Source organism: Branchiostoma lanceolatum, chromosome 1 (genome assembly GCF_035083965.1).
Source record: "Branchiostoma lanceolatum isolate klBraLanc5 chromosome 1, klBraLanc5.hap2, whole genome shotgun sequence".
In the NCBI taxonomy this organism is placed as follows: domain Eukaryota; kingdom Metazoa; phylum Chordata; class Leptocardii; order Amphioxiformes; family Branchiostomatidae; genus Branchiostoma; species Branchiostoma lanceolatum.
The window spans coordinates 40,978,227-40,997,070 of record NC_089722.1 but is presented as its reverse complement, the minus strand read 5'-3'; the positions used below and the strand labels follow the sequence as shown (position 1 = coordinate 40,997,070).

At 42.0% G+C, this 18,844-nt stretch overlaps 2 protein-coding genes across 2 annotated transcripts in view; one reads left to right on the top strand and one right to left on the bottom strand.

The window, feature by feature from the left end:
• Positions 1-1,690: 1,690 nt before the first annotated feature.
• LOC136426655 (glutathione hydrolase 1 proenzyme-like) lies at positions 1,691-12,126 on the top strand. Its single transcript, XM_066415381.1, has 12 exons — positions 1,691-1,746; positions 2,421-2,638; positions 3,656-3,851; positions 4,743-4,903; positions 5,611-5,747; positions 6,068-6,144; positions 6,502-6,612; positions 7,362-7,495; positions 8,428-8,471; positions 8,824-9,048; positions 9,825-9,953; positions 11,983-12,126. Exons 1-12 carry the CDS (start codon positions 1,691-1,693, stop codon positions 12,124-12,126), a joined length of 1,632 nt encoding a protein of 543 aa, XP_066271478.1.
• A 3,478-nt stretch (positions 12,127-15,604) lies between these two features.
• Positions 15,605-18,844, bottom strand: part of LOC136426646 (glutathione hydrolase 1 proenzyme-like) — a 41,394-nt gene continuing 38,154 nt past the window's right edge. The window contains exons 4-9 of the mRNA XM_066415367.1: positions 18,600-18,736; positions 17,987-18,174; positions 17,404-17,513; positions 16,314-16,444; positions 15,995-16,123; positions 15,605-15,748 (exon numbers count right to left, since the gene is read on the bottom strand). Coding sequence (XP_066271464.1) covers positions 15,605-15,748; positions 15,995-16,123; positions 16,314-16,444; positions 17,404-17,513; positions 17,987-18,174; positions 18,600-18,736 — 839 coding nt within the window. The remainder of the gene's footprint in view (positions 15,749-15,994; positions 16,124-16,313; positions 16,445-17,403; positions 17,514-17,986; positions 18,175-18,599; positions 18,737-18,844) is intronic.

Here is an 18,844-nt window from a genome sequence, read left to right as displayed (position 1 = left end):
CAGACACCTAAAACAATACTTCCATTAATAAAGCCCCCTAGACTAATAGCCTCTCTTGATTTCAAAAAGGTTTTTGCTAACGTACGTATACAATGTCAGTGTATTCTTCTATGTACCGAAGGACATCTTTATTTTTATGCTTGCTACACTAAGATACCTGAATGTACCACTCAGCTGCAACATCTCCATATATCTACTGTTATTGAAGACATGAAAAGCGAATGACAATGTAATTGTAATTTAGAGGCAAGAATGCAATGGGCTGCATTAATTAAGGGTTAATGACCCGCCCCGAGGTGTACATGGTGTCATAACGCCTGGTCATGTGCTATAACCACCGATTAAAACGACCGAGTGAGCGAAGTCTTTTCTGCATGTTTCACTACCATCTATTTGAATTATTTGACTTTAGCGTTGTATACGTGATTCCATGTATAAACCGCCCTTCACGGTTAAACGATTGAAATGCCATCAGGCTCGTTCTAATTTGATTTCATGAAAGACAAGAAGATCGATAATACGTCAAAAAAGGACAAGAAATAGCCATGCTTTTAAGTATCAGACTTTTCCAAACCGAGGATTGATGTGTTTAAAAAATCGTATTTTCCTAGAACGACCGTAGAGTGAAACTCGTTACAACCAAGTACAGTGGAAGCATCCTCATTAGATAGCTTTAAACAATTCATGCAGTTATATAATCATGCGAAGGTTAGACGTGCTAGGTCGCTTGTTGTAAAATAAACAGCTGCTGTCGCGCCGCGTGCCTGCGAGGCTGGTGTGTTACGCCGAATGACGGTTATACCGGCTATATACAGATACAGAGTCAGAGTCAGTCTTATAATCTTACTGTAAACAACGCCACCATTGCTACTCAAATCCTCCCATTTAATTTTGTTTTTTAAGTTTTTGTTTAGCTTTAGAGTGGTAATGATAACCTTGTGCTGAGAGTCCTGGAGGCAACATAATAAAGTATGCAGATTCTCAACAGCCCTGTGTGCGCCAGTTCCTTAGAGTATACAAAATAAGAACATGTTAACACTGTAAATATGTACTTACTATATGCACAGTTTCTTAGAAATTAAGAAGAGGAATACTTACCCCGGGATTCCATTCACATCTTCGGGTGACGTTCTAAGATCATGTTTCCCTGTATTTCAGGAAAACGGTTCAATCAGTATAGGTATTTAAGTCTGTAGTAAATTAGTAAAGTTCATCCTCATGAGTCATACTATTCTACCATAATAGATTTAATTCATAAATGTTCTTTCTAGTTCAGTTTACAGGAAGCCATTTTCGTAAAGCGTGTTACAAAGTTTGTGAATAAGTTGCATAAAGTCAAATCAATGCCAAGCTATATACTAGTCACTCTTTCAACTCCATGGCAATGAAATGGTCGGAAATGGTTCTCATGGATCACCAGGTTGGAGGTTCAAAGCCCACCACTCCGTGTTGACTTTCTTTACACGCTATTCCAAAAGTCACGGGTGTGGTTTACATTCCGCCCGAGGTCAGGTATTGTGTATGGCTTAGAAGGGCGTCAGAGTTCAGGGGTCATCCGTCTGGGAAACAGCCATGCAAGTCGTCGCGAAGCACCTAGTATGTCTCGCCGCTGTGGCTTGTCTCATAGGCCTTGTTGTCCAAATTTACCTCAGACGAACACACGTAACGGAAGAAGTGGGGGGAAGGTGCCATGGAGCCGGGCCTTCTGAACGGGACGCCGCGGGAGGACAGTATAGACATGGCGCGGTGGCCTCCGACTCGGCAGAGTGTTCTCGGATTGGCAGGTAACGTTACATTAGGTCTGACGTCACAGTTGAGTGAGCATGACAGGGCCCTAAATGACAGTAACACGAGAGCCTACTTACAGTGTAACATCCTTTGAAATATTTCTAAATCGATATTTTGGGTTAAAAGTAGTAGGAAGAACAGGTTAGAAAGAACAGGTAGGGTCTAAGCTTTCCCAGCTTGGTTAAGAGTTCTTCAGTTCGCTAGTTTTATTTACGGCAAATTCATTAGCCCTGCAGTTATGTTGACAATTCCTTACATAATGCATGTAGGATCAATATCAGGAACCTACAAGGCACCAAATTAAGGATAGCAATACTTGTGGCGAGTACCACATTATGGCAGTAGGGTGAACAACCATCGCAGACACATATCATGACATGCTAGACTACATTCCAAAAATATAAGACATGCTGGGTTAGGATGTGCTACCAATACATAGAATTGATCCGAAAAAAGTGCATGCAAACAAATACCGCAATGAAGGGACCACCCTAAAGATTAATAAATAAATAAATAAACAAGGAGTTTGCCTTCCAAAACGTACTGCATGCAGAAACTTCAAAACAATTCCACAAAACCTTGTTCATCAACTTGTTCATCACATGAATTACTTCGAATTCTTTTTGTCTCAGAAACACTCTAGTGAAAGGTTCCGCTGTGGACGCCGCCATTGCTACCCTCCTGTGCCTGGGTGTCGTGCATCCTCAATCTCTGGGGCTCGGCGGGGGGTTTCTGATGACCGTATACAACAGAGATACAGGCACGTCACAAGTCATCGACGCGCGTGAAACTGCCCCTTTGGCATCCTCGGAAGACATGTTTGCAGAAAACCCGGACCTAGCTAAAATGGGTACGTCACAAAAAGTTAACTTAAGTTAATTAAAGCAATCGTGAAACATGGACAAATCCTAAGTATCTCTCTTAAGTTCTTGATGGTTCAACAAAGAAACAGTAGACTTCTTTTCGATATCAAAATGAGCAGAGACGTAAGTGCTTTGAACTAGAAATAAGCATTTGATAGCAAATCCGAACAGAATCACATTTTAGTTTAGTTTCGCTCATGTCTGGGAATTATCATAAGTAGATGACACAATTTGTAGGAGTGAATGTTGCAATGGAGTACTTTCTATATCAGGTATTTGTCTGTACATTGGAGTTCTGCAACTCGTAGGTACTAAAGAGCCTACTAGTAATCATTGGTAGTACTACAGCCTTCGAACTGTCTGGCCTACATTGACCAAATACAAGATGGCGACAAGTCAGCATTTAGGCTTGTCATCTGTCTAACGGTTTTTCATTGTTTGTTCGTCCATTATTTCCTGTAACTTGCAATAAGCCATCGGGAAAGAATTATGCTACACGATCTTTATTATAATTTCATGTCAGAGGCGTGGCACAAAACGTATAGTCACAACATTATCATCAGTGCTTAAGTATTCATACGGATTTTTAAGGAATGTCACTTAGCAATGGATCGTAATAATTCCGTAAAATTTGTATGGTTCTTAACCCTTAAGCTGCCACGTTTTTTAGTCAAGTAAAAATAGAAATAAAATGTTTGACCCCTGACCTCTCTCACGAAACCCGCGAAATAGCCGGCGGCCCTAACTTCCCTAAATTCCGGTCTTGGAGCGCTACACGCACGCAAACCTGTTTTCTTTTAATTCTGGGGAATACCCTATCCCGATTATAACCGGGCCCAGCACACAAGGCATGTTTCTGTATCGCTGATAAAATCGGGACTGGCAGCTTTAGGGTTTTAATAGTGGATCGTATGAATTCCGGAACATTCGTATGACTTCTGTTAAACTCGTAACATTTGTATTGATCACAGGCACTCCTGTATCTTCTGTTACATATTACCTAGGTGGGATATCAGTTGCGGTACCAGGCCAGGTCCGCGGGTTGTGGGAGGCCCACCAGAGGTACGGGAAGCTGCCGTGGAGAGACCTGTTCCAACCGGCAGTGCGACTGGCTGAGGAGGGGATCTGTATAGGGAAACATCTCGCTATAGCCATGAGAGTTAGGAAAGACCACATCTTGGATAGGAAGTACGGCCTCTGGTAAGATATATGTAACTAGCGAAAAAAAAAGCCAGTAGGAATGGCCCCTGCAACAATATGTAACTGTGTTTATTTGTGGAATTGTAAATGTGTATGTTGTTATGTTATGTACTTATGAACGTTCGAATAAAATTTATAAAAAAAAAGGCCTCTGGTAAGTTTACATTTCACCCGGTGTAGCGTTCCAGTTTTTAAACCTGTTTAGGGAGGTTTTGTTTTGCTCTGTGTGTAGGCTTGTATGTTTTTGGAATACAGCAAGGTGACAGGAAAATGATTTCGCAGCGGACTGACTGGAAGAGGGGGTCCAATTGGGGGTCAAAATGGTTCCCCACATCCCGGGTTCCTCGTGCTATTCACGTTGGGGACACTGTGTGGCGCAATCAGTAGGGTGTTTTGCCCAGAAGGGGACCCGAGAGGTCCTGGGTTCGAAACCCCGATATGCCCCAATGTTGTGCCTTTGGGAAAATGCACTTTACACGACTTTCCTCACTCTACCCTGACTTCGGTTGGGGAACGTCGTATTGAGGTCACCTGCTGGCGCCAACTAGTGGCTGCCGCCTAGACCCTTCTGACAATTCAAGTGTGGAGCAAATCTGTTGTGAATTATGTGATTGTAAACCCTGCAGCAATTCAGCACTGGTTGTCATTGCACGGGTAATATCAAAGAAGTTAGGTCAAAATTCCCATACGGTCCAAGAAAGCGTTATCTCATTTCCTGTTTTCAGTTTCCTGATGTGTGCATGCCTTCTGCATTTTGGGCGCAATGGGTAGAATGCATTAGACAGAATCAGGGACAAATTCACAAAACTTATAATCTTTTCTTCTTTGTTCCCTTCTTTTCTCATAGTTTTATTAGTAACGCTTTGTTTGTGGATCTTCCGTTTGTTGCAGTGACGTATTCTGTGACGAGTACGGCGCCATGCTGCGGGAAAACAGGACTGTCAGAAGACCACAACTTGCCAAGACGCTCCTAGCGGTTGCCAATGGTGGTGCAGACGCCTTCTACACAGGCGAGATTGCAGAGGATTTGGTCAAGGACATTCAGCACAACGGTAAGTCATTGTTTGTCTATCATCATTAATATGTGCCATACATATATGTATGTATGATACTATTTTATTTCTGACATCGATATGTTCATGACATTGTAGGCGGTATCATCACTGATCAAGACCTACGAAACTATCGGGCGGAAATTACGATTCCCCTGAAAACGTCACTTCCGGATGGACTGATCCTGCTGACGTCACCACCTCCCTCAGCAGGAGTAGTCTTAAGTCTTACTCTTAATATACTTGCTGGTGAGCTTGTTTCTGATAAGAACACCGCACGCAGTTTCTAACAACACACGTCTATATTCATCATATTAACTTGTTTGTTGTTATCTAGACAACATCTTTAGATAAACAGGTAGATAGCCTGATAGATAGATGGATAGATAGACAGGAATAAAAGGTAAATAGATAGATAGGCAGATACACAGATACGAAGATAAATAGATACATGTAGATGCCGCAGATAGAAAGAAATATGAAATAGATTTATAGACTCACATAGATACGATGTGATCAAGATGATAATATAGACAGATAGCTAGACAGACAGATAAGATAGATAAATGTAGGGTATATGAGATTCTTTTTACACAACCAGGTAACCAACCTGATGAAATTATTTTCGGTAGATAAATGTAGATGCCAATCCAATAAGCTCTGGTCAAACTATAATCTGGTACTTATGTACAACGTATCATACTTAGGTTGTGGCCTGAATCCCTCAGCCAGGGACGGTGTCTACAGCGAGGTCCTGGTGTACCACAGGATGTTTGTGGCCTTAAAGTTCAGTTCCGCTCATGGCCTGTCGTTGGGAGATCCCAACTTCGTAAACGTTGAAGCGGTAAGAACTGCGTGCAGATGAAAGACATGTTCTGGGCACAGTTATTGGCACATGTTTTAATCTACAATGCATGCATCATACTTTAATATTGGCAATCAATAGCAGCGATTGGTGTTATTTTCCAAATGACCACACGTACTTTCATGAATACAAAATCAACTGAAAGTTCGAAAGTTCTATCTACACAGGGCCTAATGGCATATAAGTGGCGATTTGGTTCGATAACACTGAATACCCAACACTAAAATACGCAAAAATGATTTTCTTGCAGTCGATAAATTAGTTTGAAGACGTTTCTAACCGACTTATTTTCCTGTTAGCTGACGAAGAGGATGGTGTCGAAAGATTTCGCGGACGAACTCCGTCACAAGATCGACGATACCCGGACATTCGACAGGTGTGCTGACGTCATAGTTACTACCTAACGTCATTGAAAATCTGTAGGGATTAAGCTTTCCAAGTTTGCTAAAGATTTGTTCCTTTCACCAATTTCATTTGCGTAAGGAAAGATCTGAGTTGTTAGGTCTTGAACCCCCAGAGCGGATGGATACAGGAGAAGGTGGGGCCAAAGCCAAGGTAGGCTTCGATTACTAAGTTTTATGAGTTTGAAATCGACAACCCTCTTTATTCTTTGAACGGTTATCAAATAGACCCTTGTGCATTTCCGGCGGAGAAGAATTATTCAGATTTTAAATGTAGGTAAGTACTTTTAAGAGGCTAATCATGGTCTGATTAGACCGCGTTTTCTGTTTAGGTCTTATTACGGTCCGACTATGGCCATTCCGGACATCAGTGGGACTTCTCACGTGTCCGTCCTGGGGCCTAACGGAGACGCCGTGTCGGTCACCAGTTCCATCGGACGTTAGTAAGTATTTAGCCTGACCAAAATACGCTTCTAGCACCCATTACATCGGTTTCCACTCCCCCACCTCCACTCCCCAGCTTGAAAGATTTGATCTGCTATTCACCGAGGCACGTGTTTCTCTGTATAAAACGACGTTATTAGAAGAAGCGATAGATTGCTTATTCCTTGACTGATGCTTAAGGCCGAATTATATAAAAGGGCCCCGCCAGGTAGTTTCCGGGCTAGTTTTTTTGTGCATTTTCTGGCGTGACACTGCGTCTGCCAGGCTATGTTTCGGCCGGACCGGGCCACGCGTTGACTTTAACTTGGACTTAAATTTAACGCGGCACCGGATAACAAATAGACGCCGTGAGCTAATCGTGCGAGCACCTGGGGGTACCCCCGGTACCCGAAAGTCCACCGGGACAAATTTGTGGCCTCGTGGCCCGGACGGGACTACACCCCCTACTGGCACTGGCGCAATTGTGACCGTAGAAAAAGGCAGGTGCTGTTCAGTCGAACAAAGGGGTCCCGTATATTTCGCATCAAGCAGAAAATTACTGTACCGGTGGCCCGTCTGAGCGGGAATGAAAGATAAAAAATTATATCAAGAAATATACACACAGCTCATAACTGTTTTCTTTCGGTTTTGTGTGATTTGTCGTCTTGTATATTACACTTCATGCACACTTGAAATGTAACCCTAGCATAATCATGCTTCGTAGCTATCTTGTCTATGAGTCCAAAGCACTGTGCAAATTTGTCTTCAGCTTCGGTGCGAGATTCCGGTCTCTTTCTACTGGCATCATCCTCAACAACCACATGGAACTCTTCACACTGGCGAGGAAAAACAAAACACGACATTCAAGTAGACCAGGTATTTCAAATTTGAAACTTAATGACCGCACTCAATAGATAGCGTCAAGCAACGCTTGCAGTTAGATGTACAGGTAAGGATAGGCATGTCGTTCAGTGAAATATAAACAGCTGCTGCCGCGCCTTGTGCCTGTGAAGCTGGTGTGTTACTCTTAAGGATGGTTATACCGGTTATGTAGATACAGATGCTCATTCATAATTTGATGAAAATAAGCAGCAACAGCAATACAACAGAGGGCAATGCGTGCAGAACGCACTTCTTGATGAATACATTTGAAGCAAACTATTGTTTTGCGGTGTAAAAAAAAATGAATAATGAAGATTGGTACTGGGCACAGTCTCTCCTACCTCGAGTAAGGGCCCTGTCACACTTGTGCGTATATTCAAGTTGCGCATTAACATTTTTTTTTTGTTTAAGTGGGGTTTCCGGGAAAAGTTGTTTTCTACTCAGCCTAGTGATCGAACTCGCCCTAGCGATCGATCCTAAGAAATGACTAGGATTTGGCTGCAAACTTAGCCTAAACCAAAAACATGTTAATATGCAACTCATGCGGACTTGTATATACGCACACGTGTGACAGGGCTTAACCCAGAGTGTAACTTGCTTTGGAAATGCATTTTACGCATTACGAATGAAGACATTTAGGTGTAGAATTAAGCCTTATTTACAGCTCTCCATACAAACGTGTGGTCACCCCTTTTGCGCTCTACAGGTACTCTGACCCACTCACATATCTGACACGTGACTTTCCGGAAAAGTGATACCTAGAAGTTCTATTCAGTTCTATTCAGTTCAATAGTTGGAACTGCGCATGCGCGAGGTCAAATATGAAAGCCCTTAATTCTTAATCAGTTCGTTTCCAGACTATGCCTGATTCATGTTCAGAGGTATTCTTTCATGTCTCATGGGCCTTCAACTTTGACATCTTACCCACGATGCATGACACTGCGTATGCGCAGATGAAACCGTGTATCAGCCTATTCACCCCGACCAATCGAATCACGTGAATCGCATTGAAACACAGATTCGTTTCAGCCATTTCCCGACAAATCGCTTTCTAAGTTGCGTTAACGACTATATCTGACCAAACAAACTCGCCAGTGAGATGGTGGAAGGTGTCAGCTTCCAGAATACGTTTTCAGATTGACAATTTTGGCAATTTGGAAGTGTTTCTATCCGCCCGCGATTTAACTTCTAGTTTCTACTACTTTTCTCTAAACGTTAAATCGCGGGCGGATTCAATTACTTCCAAAGTGCCAAAATTGTAAATCTCAAAACGTCTTTTGGAAGCTGACACCTTCCACCATCTCACTGGCGAGTTTTTTTGGCCAGATATAGTCGTTAACGCAAGTTAGAAATCGATTTGTCGGGAAATGGCTGATACGAATCTGAGTTTCAATGCGATTCACGTGATTCGATTGGTCGGGGTGCTATTCCACTGCTTCCCAGGAGACACCGTGCAGCCGGGGAAACGCAGCAGGTCGGTGATGAGCCCGACAATTGTTTTGGATGACAGCGGTGACGTCAGACTGGTGATCGGAGGATCGGGAGGAAATAAACTCATGACAGCGTTGGCAGATGTAACTAAATATTCTTGTCAATGCAATTACCACTTTGATTAATTCGTAAAATCACAATAAGGAAAAACGTTGTCTGGTGCGATTGTAACAGTTTCTTCTTTATCTGATCTGCGTCGTTATGGAATAGAAAGCGATGATCCGATTTACGCACAAGTTTTGGAGTCGATCCGGGGCTGTGTGTGTGGAGCTTTGGGCTGCTCAAGTGGAGTTTTCCTACTAGATAATGCCACGTGAGTGGCCTATGATCCCCCTTGCACAGCCCTGAGTTGACTCCAAGTCGAATCAAAAACTCGTGAGTAAATCGGCCCATCGATACCGATGTATGGGGTCATGTAACATGAACCAGGAACCAAGCTGTCCCGGGTTCAAATCCCCTGACGCCACCGATGTTGTGCCCTTGGGAAAGGCACCAAGGTGTAAAAATGGGTTATTGTTCGGTACATGACACTGTTAATGTAAGTTATAATATAAACTTGAGTGCAGTGCCACGTCGTCTTGTCTGTCCAAAAGCAAATAATAATAACAATGATGATGATAATGATGATGATTATAGTAATAATAATAATAATGGTAATAATAATAATAGTAATAATAATAATAGTAATAATAATGATAATGATAATAATGGTGATGATGATGATGATGATGATGATGATGATGATGATGATGATGATGATGATGATGATGATGATGATGATGATGATGATGATGATGATGATGATGATGATGATGATGATAATACAAACTAAATTTGCTACCGATGTGACTTCACGCAGGCTACTGTCCACCACCTGCTGCTAAGCATGAACATCTCCGCTGCTATAGAGAAGCCGCGTCTCCACCTGACTGTCGATACAGGTGTGGCCAAGCTGGATTACGAAAGCAGGAGGCCGTTTAAGCCAAAGGTCGGTCCTTTATTATTTCTCGCGTTTCTGCAGTATGCGGAAACAAAAATGGCCAAAAAATCCTGTAAAAATAATATTTATTCTGGACGGGAATTGAGATGCCTCCATATCTATATTTGTTAAGAACACATACAACTACATATGTGCCAAATTTGGTGCTTTTAGACCAATTTGCAAAATTTTTTTCGGCATACTGGACAAAGTCTAAGTGTGATAACTGAATGAAAGTATAGCCAAGTGATCAATAAAATGCATGTCAACATGAAAATAGACAAAGACCAAAAAAAAAAGGTAGGAGACTAAAAACGTCACTCCTACAGGGTTGATAAGTCTCGCACTTGCATAATTGTGTTACAGTACACAATGCATATGTTTCATGGCCAGGTACGGAAAAGGGCTTGCATGTTATTTTTCGTGGCTATTTTAGTCCATCGTTAATGGTTTATTGGTAAAATGACATCCATGAGTGAATTACACAAGTGTATTTCACTACTCTTCGTGGAGTCACATAGCATGTACATTACATTGGAACACATACACATCACAATACATAATATATACATATTTACATCAATTTCAATTTGCTACCAGTTCATAATATTTGAGTCCGGTCCGCCCCATGTCAGCGTTAAATCTTGTTAGTAAATTATGCATAAAGTGCAATAGACCGATCCTGTCGAACACCATATCGAACGAATAGAAGACCCATAGAACCCTCTGTTCTATTCAGCCCACCTCCGTCAAAAACAGCGTTGGCGGGCAGAAATGACACGTGTAAAGCAGGGTACGTATATCTGGGACAGGTTTTCCACTGTATTGGTTGAATGCATGCTCAGAACAAAAACGAATTTAAAAAGAAAATAGATCGGGCACTCAAGGAGAGGAAGCTTGTACCACATGCTGACTATTACAAAGTCCGCTAGCGCAGAGTTTCGGATCTTCAGTTACTGGTGTGTGGAACTGGTTAACTTGAAAGTGAACAGGGAAGTAAAATGATGCATTTTAATTCTTAGTTACTAAATACCATACAGCTGTTATGCATGCAGTCAATACAGTGGGAACCCTGTCACAGATATACGAACCCTGTTTTACACGTGCATCGGCTGCTTGTCAGAAACTGGGCGCTGATGTCCACCGACAAGGGAAAGCTATGCGGCGCATACCGCTTTAACATTGACCGAAAACATTACGCTCTCACCGCAACTACATCTACCCCCTCCTTAAACAACTCTACCCGGTGGATACAATCTTCAATAAAGAAGACATAGCATTCTTATTTGGCCCGCTCTGAAAGGGTTTCAGTGCCACAAAAGCTAAACCGAAGTCAGTGGCATTATTTACAACCTAGCCGCGGCGGTCATGTTCGGTCCGTCAAACCCTGTTTTTGTCGGAGGTGTTCGAAATCGAACAGGGGGCGTGGCTTTGGGATCGGTCTATTGTTCGCTTTGATTATACGTATCACGTCTGCCGTTATCATGAGTTCATCGTTAAGCGTTATTGACGAAATATTTCTATAGCCGGATTTCGGAACATCTGGTTGTGTCAGTATTCGCAGCCTAGTTTTGCCAGACATCCCGGGATACTGTAGGATTTGGATAGTGGGCCTTTTCCGTTTTGTGTATAAATGCGCAATCTTGTGCAACCGCCTCTCAGGGTCAGTCGTCTGCAGTTCAGTGACCTCTCGCAGAGCGCTGTTTCAAAGTGGGCGTGAGGAGCCGATACGCCGACAGGATTTTTTGGTCTTATAGTTATTTGTAGATTGTAGCCTAAACTCAAACATATTCGTTTTTCGTATTTCGTATTTCTCAAGTGCACCGCACTATAATTTTTACCGCGTCGAAGCTAGTCACCTTGCGGCCCTTAACTATGAAATCCCCATAGGTCGAAAACTGTGTTCTTCTAATAAATTCACCGTCAATGAATGGATTTACCGTTAAGCGTTGCCGGCTCTCCTGAATTTATCGATAAGCGTTTTCGGTCCCCCATGTAGACCCCCACTCAAAGCTGTGCTTTGTTTCCATGTCGCCAGGCGGTGCTTCATCAGCTGGCGAAGATGCACGGTGAAGTGACGCCGGAGTGGCACCAGGCCATGGTGCAAGCTGTGGCTCGGGAAAACTCGGCAATCTTCGCTCACTCCGACTCCAGGAAAGGTGGCTTCCCGGCGGGATTCTAGTGTCACTAGCCGTAAAGAACGTACATCTGTCTTCTAAGGCCTTGGACAAAGAAGAAGAACTTTATTGCACGACAATTGTACATGGTACAAAGTATGGCAAGAATTCGTTAACATAACACAAAGTAGAAGTATAGAATAAAACTTAACATCCTGAGTACTAATACAATACAATAAGGGCTAGCATTCGTTTTCGATATAGTGTTATAATCGAGTTGGATTAATCATTAGTTTTGGTATTTTTTCTAATGTGAAAGCAAATATGTTTCTGTGTTCCCGGTTACCCGACCGACCCTAGAAAAAACCTGCCGACCTCAGCCTTTTGGGGGTCGACCGCTGGCGAGGGACATAAAATTTTCAATCCGACATCTGAGTGACGAAAATGTTGTACAATCCTTTTCCAACATATTCGTGCAATTTCTGTTGCAATGGAAAAGGTGATATATACAGGCCGATCACACACAGGTCCCATTTATGTTGACACACTTCATCTGTACAACTTAAATACAATGTAGAAAACTACGGGAGCCAATTCCCGCCAGAAAAGGTTTGACCTGATATTTTAGTAGAGAGAAGCCGGGGTGGGTACCGGTAATCTGCTGTTTTGTTTGTTCTTAGACTAATAACATTATTATATCTAATTATATGACCGCCTGCTGGTAGTCTTGTACTGTGAATTTTCTAATCGGTCCAAAGTCCGGTCCACTGATTTTTTCCTGACCGGTTTTTTTGGACCGGTCCACACAAAAATACCGGTTTTGTGTGGACAGCCCTATAGATAGGGTCCTTCTCCATCACCAATGATGATCTTTTCTCTCAAATTGTGGTATCACGCTCCTGCTAGCGCTAATTTAAGGATTTTACTGGAATTGCAACAGTACAATACACGTAGGACACAGGCAGCTATTGCTCATGTCGTTACCCACCCACATAATGTACCCGTTTTCTACACTTGGGTGAAGTGAGGAAAGTCGTCTAAAGTGCCTTTTTCCCAAGGGCACAAGATCGCTGGCGTCAGGGTTTCGAACCCGGGACCCCTGGGTTCTGAGTCGAAAATTCTGCCGTTATGAGATATGAGTGTTTAAAAGAATTATTACCGTTGCTTTGGCCGTTGCTAAGGACGCTTTTTGGTGTAGTTCTAAGGGATGTTCCGTCAAAATGGCTGGCTGGAATAAAATCTGTTTGTGATAGACTTGTTGGTAGCATCTGTGTTAGATTTGGACAGTTTTTGTAATTTTTTGTTTAAAAGTGTGACATTTTGCATAAAGCCGTTGTTAATAAGGCAGTCGCCATTGAAGGTTTGGGACAGAAACCTGACAAAACCTAGTACATAGAATGTACTCTTCTCTTGATAGGTTCTGATAGGTTTGTGCTTAAATAGACATGTAGTAGCAATATTGTGAGAGATTTCGTTATTCTTGTTGAAAAAATTCACTTTTTGCATACAAATAGCTGCCAGGGCAGTCAACAAAGATGGTTAGGGGGATAAACCTGACAAAACCTACACAGAATGGATTTTTCTGTCGGATTTTTATTGGTGTTTGCTTTAATAGATATGTATGTAGTAAGTAGTAGCAATATATGTATTAAATTCTGAGAGTTTTCCTGATTTTTTTTTGAAAATTAACACTTTTTGCGTACAATCTGTTGCTAAGGCAGTCTCCAAGGATGTTTTGGGAAGTAAACCTGACAAAACCTACATAGAATGGAGTTTTATGTCGGATTTTTATTGGTGTTTGCTCTGATAGATATGTATGTAGTAAGTAGCAATATTTCTGTTAAATTTTGAGAGTTTTCCTGATTTTTTTTGTTGAAAAAATGTTACTTGTTGCATACAATCTGTTGCTAAGACAGTCGCCAAGGATGGTTTGGGGTGCAAACCTGACAAAACCTACGTAGAATTGAGTTTTCTTTTGGACTTTGATCTATCTGTACTTAAATAGACATGTATGTGGTATATAGTTACAATATAGAAGAACATCTTTATTGACACAACAAAAGCACAGAAACTTTCGTAAGGTCAATATATGTGTTAGATTTTGAAAGTTTTCGTTATTTTTGTTGAAAAATGTCATTTTTTGCATACAATCCGTTGCTAAGGCAGTCGCCAAGGATGGTTCGGGGTGTAAACCTGACAAAACCTGCATAGAATGGAGTTTTCTGTTGGACTTTGATCCGTTTGTGCTTTAATAAACATGTAATATATACAGTATGTAGTAATGATATTTGTGCTAAATTTTGAATGTTTTTGCAGTTATTCTTTTAAAATGTCACCTTTTGCATAAAAAAAACGTTGCTGAGGCAGTCGTCAAGGAAGGTTTGGGGCGTTAACCTGAGCCTACATAGAATGTACTTTTCTGTTGGATTTTGATCTGTTTCTGCTTTAATAGACATGTATGCAGTATTTGAATTACTGTAACATCCGCCAAAAATAGTTACTCAAGCAACTGGATAAAATTTTGAAACAGTCAGACGTTTCAGATAGCATCCTCTATCTTTCGTCAGTGGCTAAGGACAGATCTGGTAGAACTAGGTTTTTATACAAAACCTCTGAGTAGATATGTTAATGAAGTAAAGACAGATAATTTCAGATGGTTCAATAGAATAGTACATGTAAGTCCTTTCGTATTTAGTCACTGACGAAAGATAGCGGATGCTGTCTGAAATGTCTGACTGTTTCAAGATTTTATCCAGTTGCTTGAGTAACTATTTTTGGCGTACCTTATTACATGGATGTCAAATTACTGTAACATTGTTTGGGAATGCGCCTTCCGTACAACTTTACACCCCCAAGGATAGCAACTGCTTCTGCCTTTCGCTCACAAACGACTCCTCTATTTCAAAAATTGAAAAAACTAGATATCCACGATATCAATAGATAACAAACTAGTATCTTCACATTCAACTTCCTTTCCAACAATCTCCCCATATATTTGATGATTTCATTAACCCTACTTTACTTGTGCACAACTATCATACCAGGCAAATAAATCAACTCCATAATTATGTCCCGTTCTCTCCCGAACATCATTATCACAGTCTTCCGTAAAACATATGTGTCACAAAATGGAACAGTTTTCAGACAAACATATAATCTCCTCTTCTCTGACGTTTAAAAATGCCCTGAAAGCTCATAAGTCATCCTAGCCCCCTGCAGTAGGTCTCATATGTTTAGTTCTTATCTTAATTTACACCATCAACTGTTAGATTATTCTTATCTACCGTTATCATATTCTATGTATTACTTTGCTATATTATTTATCGATTATAATGAATTTTGATCAGTATAGAGGAGGATGACCTAGTATAAGCTATATACGCTTTTTTCCTCCTCATGCACCTATCTTTATCTATTGTTTATCGCATTATGTATTATGTATTTTATGTTGTGCAAACAAATAGACAATAAACAACAATACAGACACAAAAACATGTTCCAAGGCCTTAGGAGACAGATGTACGTTCTTTACGGCTAGTGACACTAGAATCCCGCCGGGAAGCCACCTTTCCTGGAGTCGGAGTGAGCGAAGATTGCCGAGTTCTCCCGAGTCACAGCTTGCACCATGGCCTGGTGCCACTCCGGTGTCGCTTCACCGTGCCTCCTCTCCAGCTGGTAAAGCACCACCTAGCGACATTGAAATGGAGCACAGCTTTGGGTGAGGGTGAGAACGATAAATTTAGGGTGGCCGGTGCGAAAGGTTTTGGGGACGACTTCATTGCATTGTTCCATCGTTCTAGTGATTTGTGGGATGTACGGCAAAACTATTTATAGCTAGTTTTTAGTTGACATTTATTTTAATGTTGACATGGCTATACTTTCATTCAGTTATTATAGTTTCTTTAAAAACGCGTGAAAGAATACCGGACCGACCTCTGGCTTAAACGGCCTCCGTCTCTCAGGGTCCAGGCTGGCCACGCCTCCAATGACACCGATGTGAAGACGAGGCTTCTCTATAGCATTGGAGATGTTCATTCCCAGCAGCAGGTGGTGGACGATTACCTGTGTGTGTGAAGGAGCATTGGCATATGTTAGCCATTCGCTTTCCATTTCATAACAATGCTAGCCTCTACCAGGCTCCATGCTAGGTTGCTGGAAAAAATAGTGGAAATTCTCCTATGGGCACCGGCGCAATTGTGACCGTAGCATTACAAAGGCTAGTCGATAGTTATTTCAGTGACATGATAGTTACATCTGCCAACGCCGTTATGATGTTTCTTCCTCCCGAGGCTCCGATCACCAGTCTGACGTCACCGCTGCTGTCCAGAACGACTGTCGGACTCATCGACGATCTGCTGCGCTTCCCCGGCTGCACGGTGTCTCCTGGGAAGAAAAAGCGCATTCGTAGATTTGAGTACGCATGTGCAGTGTCAAAGGTCAAGGCCCTGCCCTGTAAACAGTTCTCGTCTCGACATTGTCTCGATTCGCATAACAACTTCCAGACGTGTTTTGCTTACGTCTCAGGGGCCTTCACCTTTGATACTGCGCATGCGTACTCGAATCTACGTATCGGCTTATTGGATAAGTAGGGTCATCATTTGAACTGCTCATGTGCCGTCTGATGCATCGTTGGTAGTATGAAAAGTTGAAGGCCCTTGAGACATAAACAAAACACGTCTGGATATGCATCGATCATGGTTTTAAACAAGAACTGTCAACAATTTAGGGGCCTTCACTGTTGACTTCGCGCCTGCGCATTTAGAACCGTGAACTGGCTATTCGAACTGATCATTTACATGCAACTTTGACCCCCTTCTGACGTCACTCTTCCGGAGAGTCACGTGTCCCATGTGAGTGAGTCAGAGAACTGATGACCGGAATTTTTTTTGGCAAGCCACTGTCCTTGTACCTAAAGCTTAAACTTCAATTCTGTACCTTCATGGCTTGATTCGTAATATTCAAGAGCCAGGCATTCCCAAAGCCAGTTATAGCCTGGGTAACCATGCAGAAACAGTTAAATTGGATTGTCCGTGCTACAGTAGTGAGATTGTCTCTTTCACGCCGAAACAGTAGCTTTGTCCAAAATATGATCTTGAAGTACGCTCTGTGCTCATTGTCATCTGTCTTACTGCTGTTGCTGGTTGTGGCCGCTGTTTTCATCAATTATGAATCTGCACCTGTTTCTACATTACAGGTATACACCAGCTTCTCAGGCACGCGGCGTGGAAGCAGCTGGTTATATTAGACTTAACATTATTCCACACCTAACATTTGCACACATAGCTGCAAGCATTGCTTAAAGCTATTTGATGAGTGGATCATAAGTTGCAAATCAAGAATACCTGGACTTCTTGAATAGATTCGCGTTTTGTTCTCCCCCAGCAGCGTAAAGAGGTCCATGTGGTCGTTGAGGATGATGCCAGTAGAAGGAGACCGGAATCTCGCACCGAAGCTGAAAATAGATTTGAGATCGTCTCCCGACCGGGTAGGTTTGTGCATACTTTCTTATTGTATGGTATAAAAGACACCAAAAAACACAAAATTTACAAAAAAATAGCCTTAAGTGTGTATATCTTGTTCCTACAAACATCCCGACCCATCTTTTACACAGTAGTTTGCGACGCTTTATGACGTCGCTTTATACAGAAAACAAGTGACTCAGTGAGCAGTAGATCAAGCTACCAAACGTTCATCCCCGGTCTCTATGGCTGATGGTTGTAAGACTCCGACGTACTAGTATTTTTTGACGAGGATTCTAGTTCTCTTCAATGGAAAATTTGGATAAGTTTCATTTTGTCATCGTGTTGAAAAGCGCCGTTTACTCTTGTTTCAACAGTTTCAACAGAACAACAACACAAATGAACTTTCAAGCTTCTAAAGGCCCGAGGGAGGGTTATTACAAGAGTAAATCTGCTGAATACTTACAAACGTCCGATGGAACTGGTGACCGACACTGCGTCTCCGTTCGGCCCCAGCACGGACACATGAGAGGTCCCCCTGATGTCGGGACTGGGGGCTGATATGCCGTAGTAAGAGCTGTCGAACGTCCGGGCATCGTCGATCTTACCCCGGAGTTCGTCAGCGAAGTCTTTCGATACCATCCTCTTCGTGAGCTAAAAGGGGAAACGATCAACATTCGATGAGAAATGTCTTTAAAATAAAGAAATTTGCTCGACTGTAATGGAAATCATTTAGTGTATTGTAGTGCTGGATATGCAATGTTATCGATCGAACCAAAACGCCTTTTGTACGTCCTTATGCCCTTCGCAAATAGATACTTTGATTTGGGTTTCGATTGATTTTGTATTCATAAAATTGTAGTCTTTTATAGAATAACCCCTTTTACCTCATACCTACCTACTTAGTCCCTAGACTCTCTGGTCGATGGGGGTATGGCAGGGTAGACATAGATTTCATCCAGGTTCGTCATTGCGACTCAGGTTAACATGTTAAATACCTTTGATGCATACATTGTAGCTAAAACCATGTGCCAATAGGTGTGTCCAAAATATGTATTTCTTCTACACGCAGTTCTTACCTCTTCAACGTTTACGAAGTTGGGATCTCCCAACGCCAGTCCTTGACCAAAGCTGAACTTGTATGCCTCCAACATTCTATGGTACGTCAGAACCTCGTTGTAGACACTGTCCCTGGCCGAGGGATTCAGTCCGTAACCTATGTATCATATGTTGTACATAAGTACCATATCATAGGTTGACCAGAGGTTGTTGGTTAAATCGGAGTCTACATGTATCCGTCTATCTATCTATCATGATTATATCG